This window comes from Mus caroli, unplaced genomic scaffold, assembly GCF_978045245.1.
Source record: "Mus caroli unplaced genomic scaffold, Mus_caroli_1 scaffold_8, whole genome shotgun sequence".
NCBI classification, from domain to species: Eukaryota; Metazoa; Chordata; class Mammalia; order Rodentia; family Muridae; genus Mus; species Mus caroli.
The window spans coordinates 114335772-114345813 of record NW_028227263.1 but is presented as its reverse complement, the minus strand read 5'-3'; the positions used below and the strand labels follow the sequence as shown (position 1 = coordinate 114345813).

The window sequence follows — 10042 nt, the reverse complement described above, 5'->3', positions numbered from 1 at the left end:
GGTCACAGATGCTAATGAGACAGAGAGGAATGTGTTGAGAGTTGGGGTTCCCTCTCTGGGAGACTCTTACCCATCAGGCAAGATTGTTGTCAACACTGCCTACACCCCACCACCATAGCTTCATATGCTCTCCCCTGCAGGTGGTCCTTCCTACTTCCCTGGTTTCCTGTCCCACACCCAGTGCCCGACATCACCAAGGTGCCACCTCTGTATGTAACCCTCAACCCCACACTCACCAGAGTATTGGAGAACTGGCACTCTGCTGCCCAGCACCCGGCTGGCTCCTGCAGCACCAGGGTAGTGAGCTAGCTGTCCAGCAGAAATGATAAAGACTTGATGGTGCCTATGACGTCACTCCACTCGCTGCAGAACTGCACAAAAGATGCTTTGAGCTAGCTATCAGGGCTGTGTCCATATGCAAAAAGAAAGGACAAATTCCAAGGATGTGTGCATCTCTGCGCAGATGGTCAGTGGCAGAGAGGACCTTCCTCCATCCTGCTTTGCCTTTATCTCCTTCTCTTGGATCTCTCAAGTGCCTTTTTAGAACGATGCATATCTAGTGCTCATCAGAGTGGGAAGTAGAAGGCACAAATGGAGGGCTGGGATCTGCAGTCAGCTCTGTTTCCTGCTAACGCTGTGATCTGGGAAGGAATGAGTTCAACCCTGTGTCTCCCGCTCTATAAAACAGAGGTACTAATTTAATTTCATAGATTAAAGCATGTACGTTGGCCTGGGATATAGTTCGGTGGAAAGAGCACTTAGACTGGGCTCAGTTGGTGGAACACTTGCCGATCCTGCCTGAAGCCCTGAGTTCCAGCCCCAGCACAGAGAGCAGTGTGTGTGTGGTGGTGCATACCTGTAATCCAGAAGTTAGGGAGGAAGATCAGGAGTTCAGGGTCACCATCAACTCCTGGCTACACACACTTTGAGGCTAACCTGGGCTAAATGAAACCCTGTCCCAAATAAAACAAAGCATGCTAAGTACATAAAATAGAGTCTGCCTCTCTTCCTGAGGGGGTCCTTGTGGTGCAGGAAAAGATCTGGGATGATGGTGGTGAAGGTGCTGGTGCTGGTGCAGACAATGGTAACAGCAGTTATCTTTCAATGGGGGCATAATCCACAACAGGCCCTCCAGGGTACCACTGTTTTATGTCTACCATCCTTTCACTCATGACAGGGAGGTGGCTCTTCAGGTCTCCTTCCTTCTTAGGCATCCCTTCGGTGGGGTAGGGTGGGGGCACATGTTTTGCATCTGGCTCTGTTTTTCTTCAAAGATAGCATAACCATTTGCTCACACACTTATGGAACAGAGCACCAAACCAACAGGCGCACACCAGAATGGCTGTCAGCAGAACACTAGTCAGAACCAAGTTCTGGCAAAGATAGAGGGACAACACAGTGTTTGTTGATGGCTGAGGGGAATGCACCATGGGGTAGCACTTTGGAAATCAATTCGGTTCAACTAAAAAGTTGAACATACATTTACACAATAACAATAATTCTGCTATGAATATTTATTGAAGAGACTTGAACCCGCGCACATTCTCAAATGCTGGCTCATGAGTCATCCTCATCCCAGACCTAGTGACCTTGGCTCACAGGTGGAAATGACCCCTCAATAGACAGACACATCGGGATAATGGCATAGTCAGGGGTGAACTACCCAAGCACACCACATGGATGAACCCTAAAACGTGTGCTAAGTGAAGCAAGCTAGGCATAGCAGGCTCTGTCTCACACAGTTTCATTTGCATGAAATGTCCAGAATAGGAAAAAATTTTAAAACAGAAAGTAGATTAGTAATTGGGAGATAGAGAGATAATGGTGTAAGAAACAGAAGGGATTTTTCTGGGGCTGTGAAAATAGAGTACATATTTGCAAATTTTTTTTAAAGATTGGCTTGTATACTTAGCATGGATAAATTTCCTGACATTGTTAAAGGTGCTACTGTGAACCAAGCAGTTTTTCTTGCTTTGGGGCTTGCATTAAGTGAAAGACTAAATAATAAAGATGTAGATGCTAAAAGGAGGCTCTGTCTCCTGGGGGAGTTGGATCTCAAGAGATCTAGTTGGAGGTGGGTTGGCTCCACTCAGCAGAGGAAGCCTGAGTGAATCACTCTGCTCTCATGGGCCCCAGGAAGGAAGTGGATTGTCCCCCAAGTGGGAGAAAGGCCAGGTAACTGGGAGCAGTGGCCCCACCCCAGCAGGTGCCCCAGGGCAGCGGGACAGAGGTTTCTAACCACTATGGGGCAGGCAGAGGTGCTACACCGACTTTTACCAAGAGTCTCTGGTGCCCTCACTGCCCAGGGGCCGTGTCTATTACTTCTGACTTTCATGGTGAATGCAAACATGAACTTAAAGAAGGAGGACATGACTACTCTAAAGGAGGAAGAAGATTTTTACTGTAGATATAAGGGAGAAAGCAGACAGAGGGAAGAGAGTCCAGGCTGACGGTGGCCAGCAGACTAAACTGGACAGTGAGAGGAGAGAGTGGGAGGGGGAGCAAGAGAAAAGCCCCTGTCAAAGACAACCCAGTCAAGAGGCCAAAAGACTGGTGTAGCCAGGTGGCTGAGTTATATAGGGATCAAGCTAGGGGAAGGGGAGCCCAGGCCCTAGGAGGTTAGGGTAGGGGCATGCCGAGAAGTGCTAGAGGAGTCACAGGTACAGATGGATGCTGGGAGAGCTGGCCAGCATCTGCTGTGATATGTTAAATAGTCACCCCAGCCATTACTACAGTCTGGCTCTCTACATAGTTACCAAATAAGCAACACAGAACTTCTTTGGCAAGAGATCAAAGTATCTATGCATTCAGCAAATGTTTGCTGAGCACCTACTACATGCTGATTGCTGAATGCCTACTATGTGCTGCTCTGTTTTCTAAGTGCTGTGGATCTACTGCTCAAAAACCCTACATTCAAATGAATTTAAAGCCTCAAAGAGGTCGTTTCTTTCTCTTTCTTCTTTTTCTCTTTCTTTCTTTCTTTCTTTTTCTCTTTCTTTTTCTCTCTCTCTCTCTCTTTCTTCCTTTCTTTCTTTCTTTCTTTCTTTCTTTCTTTCTTTCTTTCTTTCTTTCTTTCTTTCTTTCTTTCTTTCTTCCTTCCTTCCTTCCTTCCTTCCTTCCTTTCTTTCTTTCTTTCTTTCTTTCTTTCTTTCTTTCTTTCTTTCTTTCTTGTTTTGTTTTTGTTTTTGAGACAGGGTCTCACTATATAGTCCTGGCTGCCCTTGAACTCACCAAGTAGACCAGGATGGCTTTGACCTCACAGAGGTCCACTTGCCCCAAGGAATACTTTGTATGAACCCGTTCAGGTGCTCTGGCCACTCTTCTGTTAATCCTCATTAGAGGCTTTATTCTCATGAGAAGAACAAGCTTGATTCTGATATCTAGCCTCCCCAGAGATGCCCAAGTGTCTGTCTCCTTCACGGCCACTCTCCTCTGGCCTCCCTCTCATGGGCTGGGGTGTGCCTCCCCTCCTTCAAATGATGATCAATATAGCTGACACCACTAGTTTTTCTACATGTCCATTAAGCCTTAGGGGTCCTACTTGGAAGGACCACATTCCAGCTCATCTATGCTATAGGGCAACAAGAACGTTTCCTACCATCCCCAAAATGAAGGTGGTCAGCACCATAGCTAATTCACGCTGTATTTGAGGGAAGGCATCCCTTGTCTGGGAGTACTGCTTTGCACCCCAGAGCAGTTAGCTGAAGGAGTGTGTGGTATCTGCTCAAATCTGAAAAGATGCTCCCTGGACAAGCAAACATGCTACAGAATGGCATGGGTGTTGGCTCCCTCTGCTGGGCACTGAGTCTGGCTCACAACCTGCCCATCTGGGCACCTGGCTGAAATCAACAGTTTGCGTGAGATGGGGGAACTGTGTCCTGTGCCAACAGTCTCAGGTTCTCTGGACGTTGAGGCAGGAGAATCACTTGAGCCCAGGAGTTCAAGATTACACCTAAACTCTTGTCTGCTAAAACAAATGTGTATGGTGCGTGCGTGCATGTGTGTGTGTGCGTGCGTGCGTGCGTGCGTGCGTGCGTGTGTGTGTGTGTGTGTGTGTGTGTGTGTGTGTGTGTGGTGTGTGTGGTGTGTATGGAGTGGTGGTGGTGAAGTACCTGGATAAAGATCAGCCACTGAGCACTTGCCTAGCAGGTTGAAGGATCTGGAGTCTATCTCCAATAATACACACACACACACACACACACACACACACACACGAAGAGGCAGGGGTGCTATGTTTGACGAGGAAATGAGACACCCTGAAGGATGAGACTCGGAGTGGTACCTGCAACTACCTACTCCTCTCCACAGTTGCCTCTGATGGAGCTCAGGTCGGCAAAGCCCCTTCTTTCCCTGTTTCAAACCAGTCCCTCCCCCTACCCCCTACCCCCATCCCCTCCCCCCACCCCCCATCACCCCTACTCCCCCACCCCCCACCCCCGTTTCGCTGAAACTGAACGTTCAGTGCTGTCCCCTAGTGGATTCAGCGTGGTATGGCAGGGCCATGATGCTGCCTCTTTTCTTCAGACATGAAAATGTTCTTATCTCAGGGAAACACTCCCAAACTGGGTCATGATGGTGGTATTCCTCTTGATCAGGAGTGAGCTTCCCTTCACCCCCAGGAGAGGACTGCGCACTGCCTACGGCAGGCAGTTAGGACAATACAGGCCAGAAGCAGTTGGGAGCAGGCTGAGGTGTGTCAGGCAGACATACTGTCCCTTGTTGTCCAGCACGTGGCCTCCATTCTCTTCCTACACGGACATTGTCCTCTCCAGGTGGAACCCTTCCCATGAGTGGCTTCTGCGATGGCTTTGGGCCAGGCCTCCTGAGTTGTGGTGGATCTGCCCTCTTGGGAGCCTGGCAGAGTCAAGAGTCATCCAATTCCACTCAGTGCCCCTTGCCCCCAGAGGTGGCTGCTACTTCTGAATTGTTCCTCTTTGAGTCCTCGTCACACATACTGTTCCTCGTCCAGGACCTGTTCCCAAGTAGCCAGTGACCAGTGGGTTGAGTACCACACTCCAGGCTCCTGTGATGAGTCCCAACTTCCTCCAGGAGCCTCCTAGGTCCGGGTTTATGAAACTAGCCACATTGGAAGCGTTATAGGGCCCCAGGCAGAGCAGGAGTGTGAGGAGAGCGCCTCCGGCCACCCAAGCTGCCCTGAGCTTCCGTTTGTGGCTCAGGCCCGAGTGCACCAGGGCCCGGAGGCAGCCCACATAGCAGAAGGCAGTGATGACCAAAGGCAGAAAGAAGAGCAGAATGGAGAAACTGAGGCGGGCAGGGCGGGCAGAGTCAGGATCCCAGGCTTCCAGGCAGACCGGGGAGCCATTCACAGGTATGTTGATGCCCAGGGAACTGGTACTGTTGTCCAGCCAGCTTCCGGAAGTCTCCAAGCCAAGGGCCAGCCCCAGGTGGCAGAGGACAAGGGCCCATATAGCCACACACACACCCCAGGAATAGCGGGGCCTCCGGATGGCTTGGTACCCGAAGGGGAAGGCAGCCCCCAGGTAGCGGCCAGCGCTGAGAGCAGCCAGGAAGCCTCCGCCTGCGTAGAGGGGAGCAAAGTGGGCCAAGGCAAAGACTGGACAGAAGGGGAGCGGCAGGGGCCAAGCCCCAGAAGCCAGGGCCTCCACAGCCTTCAGGGGCAGGGTGATGGCCAGTAGGAGATCAGAGCAGCCCAGATGGAGAGTGTAGACCAAGCTGGGAGTGAGTCGCAGTTTTGCGTGGGACACTGCGCCTCGGATGGCTAACAAGTTCAATGGAAAGCCCAGCGCAAAGGCAGATACATAGAGGGCGAAGGAGAGCTGTGGGGGCAGGTCCATGAGGCCGAGTGGTTGCTGGTCGCTACTGTTCCTCCTGTTCACTGTACTCAGCTCATCTGCAGAGAAAAGAATGTCACAACTGGCGTTCCTCCTGCCCAGAGCACCAGAAGCTAGTCCTAGAGTCACTGAGGATGCCAAGGCCCACAGAAGGAAATGGCCGCCGGATAGCAACCGAACTCGGATCAGCATCAAGGAGTCCAAGCGCTCAGTCCCCAGCTGCTTCTCCACAGCACCGCTCTTAGGATGAAGATAACGATTGGGTGTAACAGGAAGAGAAAGAAGGTTCCAGAGCTAAGGCAACGATGTCTGATCCCTGAGACTCTGGGGAATGAGGAGCAGAGGGAAGTCAGAACCAGGCTGTATGGGGCGACAGAGACCCCAAGTTCACTCCTTGTCCCTTACTCTGTGACCAGAGTTTCTGTAACCCTTCAAAAGGAAAGAACCCTCACCAGAGAAATCAGGGGCTGCCTTGAGGGATGACTCGGCAGTTAGAGAGAGCTTGCTGCTCTTCCAGGAGACCTGAGTTCGGATCCTGGCACCCACATCAGTCACTCACAGTCACCATAACTGCACACACATACACAGTTGTTTTTGGTTTTAAGAGAGAAAGCCCGGAGTGGTGGTGCACACCTTTAATTTCAGCCCTCAGAAGACAGAAACAAGAAGATCTCTGTGAGTTTGAGGCCAGCCTGGTCAACAGAGCAAGTTGTAGAGCAGCTAGTGCTACACACACACACACACACACACACACACACACACACACACGAGAGAGAGAGAGAGAGAGAGAGAGAGAGAGAGAGAGAGAGAGAGAACAGTGTTGGGTACTAGCTACATTAGGCATGGAGAGGCAGGCAAAGCAGGTACTAAGGGAACAGACAGCCCCAAAGGCAGGCCAGGCCAGTTCCCATCAGTATATTACACCTCAGGGAACATCTTAGGCACAGAAACCCAGAATAGAGAGGAACCGTTGAAAACGGGACTCACCTCTCAGTGTTGCCGGATGTCTCTGAGACTCAGGAGTCCCCTTGCCGGGATTCTGGATGATGCCAGGGATGGGCAGTGAGCTGGAAGGGAGAGAAGGGCGGGGTGGCCATTAGCTGGAGTGCTCGCAGCCTGGATGAGCAGCTGATGGGGCATCCTATGCTGGTCTGCAGGAGATGAGGGTGGACCCAGGAGCAAGAGGAAGGATTGGGGTATGATTGACTTGGGTGAAGACCTTAAAGAAGCAGGGTTTGTGGGGTGTGGCATTGTACCGTCCCGATGCACCCACTGCCCATCCAGACCCACTGAGAGCTGATTCTGCCCCACTGCTGGATGAGTTCATAGGCAGAGCCCCTGCTTGATTGACTCATTTCTAGGTAATAACAATAATTCTGGAGACTTCAGTCACCCAAAGGAGGTACATGTTGTCATTCATAGAAGAACAGCAAAAGAATCTCTTAGTGGCCTAAGCCTGGTGCTACGATCTGTTATTCTAGCTATTCTGAAAGTTGATGTAGGAGGATCACAAACTCAAGGCCAACCTGAGCTACAGAGTGAGTTCAAGTTCAGCCTACAGAGCTTAATGACACTGTCTCAAAATGAGTACCAGTGACGGGGCTGGGGGCATGGCTTGGTGGTGCACCACCTGCCGAGACTCTATGAATGAGGGGCTGGGGGTACGCACAGCTCAGTGGTAGAATGCTTTCCTAGTGTACACAAGGTCCTGGGTTCCATGCCTAGACCCACAGTTGCTTTTTTATTAATTTCTGTTTCGCCTGCGTATACATACATTGGCAGTTCTAGTCTAATTCTACACAGTGACATTTTCACTGAGGGTCTGCAATCTTCCCTATGCAAGCTGCCTTGTGGCCCTTCACTGTCCCTCTGACCATACGACCCTGTGTCTGCTATCCCTGCTAAAAGGCTGCCCTCATGTGTGCCGAGGTCTGATGGGTTCATGGTGCCTCATAGGTGCTCTGATCCTGGGGGAACGGCTTAATTTAGGGCAAAAGTCTGCTTGTGCTCTGGAGTCCGGGCCTCTGGACTTCCTGACCACCTGCTCTTCACGCCTCAGCAAAGCTGTTGACAGCCACATCTCGTGGTCAATGGGTCATGAAGTAGCTTTATATCAGCAGCTGGGCTTGGGAACAGGATAAGGAGGTACTTGGTGGTTGCCAGGAAGCCTAATCCAGATCTCGTCAGCCTCAGGGCTGCTTTCTGCTCCTTGGAGTAGACCTTGTCCTCAAGGGGTCTTTGGAGACTCCAGGCTTGATTAAAAGCTTCACGGCATTGGCTCCGTGCTTTATAATTCTTGCACCCCAACAATGGACTATCCCAGGTGTGGGGTTTATTATTGTTGTTTTGTGTCATGAGAGGAAGTCTCAAGCAGTCTAGGTCTGTCTCAAATTTGCTGGGTAGTGGAAGATGACCTTGAACTTTCTATGCCCTCTACTTTCCCCATGCTAGGATTATTGGCAGCAATACCATGCCCGATTTATCTAGTGCTGGACATAGAACAAATGGATTCGTGCCTGTGAGGCAGACGCTCTACACATTGAGCCAGTGTGTGAATAGATACCAAATGCTTGCCATAAATATTAATGAATAATTAATTAGTAGTTGAATATTGCTTAACTTCATTGAGAGTATAGAAGCCCCTAAAACCTTCCTTCTCTCATTTAAACGGTGTTTTGTTTTGTGTTTTAGTGTAAAAATAAATAAATGTTAAAAAAATGGGGATACCTGAAGAAATCACTCTGAAAGTATTGAACATTCTTAACTACTGAGACACTTCTCCAGCCCCCAAAATATTAATTTTACATCTGTGTGTGTCTATGTGTGCATACATGCCAGAGTGTGCAGGTACCATTTGGGGGAGTCAGTTCTGTCCTTCTACCACGTGGGCCCTGGGGATTGAACTCAGGTTGTTGGGTTTTGGAGGCAGGCACCTTTGACCACAGAGCCTTCTCATCAGCCCTTCATTTAAACAGCATTTAAAGTCCCTAGCCAGGCAGTGGTGACGCACGCCTTTAATCCCAGCACTTGGGAGGCAGAGGCAGGCAGATTTCTGAATTTGAGGCCAGCCTGGTCTATAGAGTAAGTTCCAGGACAGCCAGGGCTATACAGAGAAACCCTGTCTCGAAAAACAAAAAACAACAATAATAAAATAAAATAAAATAAAATAAGTCCCACTAGCCTCCAGAAGAGTTAACAGTGCGCACCTGAGATCAACCTGGGGACAAAGAAGAAATCAGCACTTTCCTCTGGCTCTGGGGAAAGATGAGAAGGGAGGGAGGGAAGGGGACCCTCCTGGGTGACAGGAGTCGCAGGTCCTTGCCTTTGTGGTTGGTCAAGCCCACCTCACTCACTCCTTAGGCTGAACTGGTGAATGGGGAAAGCTGGTCCTAGGACCTGGGATCATTGGAGCCAATAGCAAACTGGGGAGATCCAGGGGGTCTTAGGTGGTAAAAGAACCTGGCAGGTCCCCGCTTAGGACTGCTGGAAGGAGGAATCCACTTCCCCTTATTCCTTTGCTGTTGTTTTTGAGACTGTGTCTCTAGTTGTAGTCCAGGTTGGCTTCAAACTAGTGATGGGAATTTGGGGTTGAGGTTTTAGGAGTTTTGTCTTCTACACTTGGCTTCTCAGTGTTCCCACCACTGAATAAACTTCACTTCCTTGAACCACACATGTAGTAACGAATAACAACATCTTCATCTTGGAGAAACAGAAGACTCAAGATGTGCATGCATCAATACTCACCCCAGCTACAAAGCCAATAGCCTTTCCCAGAAACAAAGCTAACAGCTCCTGGTGGTGCAGGTGTGTCACCCAGCTACTTGGGAGGCACAGGCAGGAGAATTCTAAGTTACAGGCCTGCCTGAGCTACAGAGTAGTTGAGATACTATTTTACAATAAATAGGAGGCCAGAAGTATGACTCAGTACTAGAACTAGAATCCCCCAGTGAGGGGCTGGGGGTGTGGCTCAGTGGCAGAGCATCTGCCTACTTCAAGTGAGTATTTGCTATGTGTCTTAGTTAGGGTTTTACTGCTGTGAACAGACAACTATGACCAAAGCAACGCTGATAAGGACATTCAATTGGGGCTAGCTTACAGGTTCAGAGGTTCAGTCCATTATCACCAAGCAGAAGGATGGCAGCATCCAGGTTGGCATGGTGCAGGAGGAGCTGAGAGTTCTACATCTTCATGTGCTAGGAGAAAACTGGCTAAAGCCCATGCCCACAATG

General features: G+C 49.9%; 1 protein-coding gene across 1 annotated transcript; it reads right to left on the bottom strand.

Annotated features, from left to right (window-relative positions):
• Positions 1-4913: 4913 nt before the first annotated feature.
• Positions 4914-5816, bottom strand: Ffar1 (free fatty acid receptor 1). Its single transcript, XM_021166642.2, has one exon. The coding sequence runs from the start codon at positions 5814-5816 to the stop codon at positions 4914-4916; it is 903 nt and encodes a 300-aa protein (XP_021022301.1).
• Between the last annotated feature and the right edge of the window lie 4226 nt (positions 5817-10042).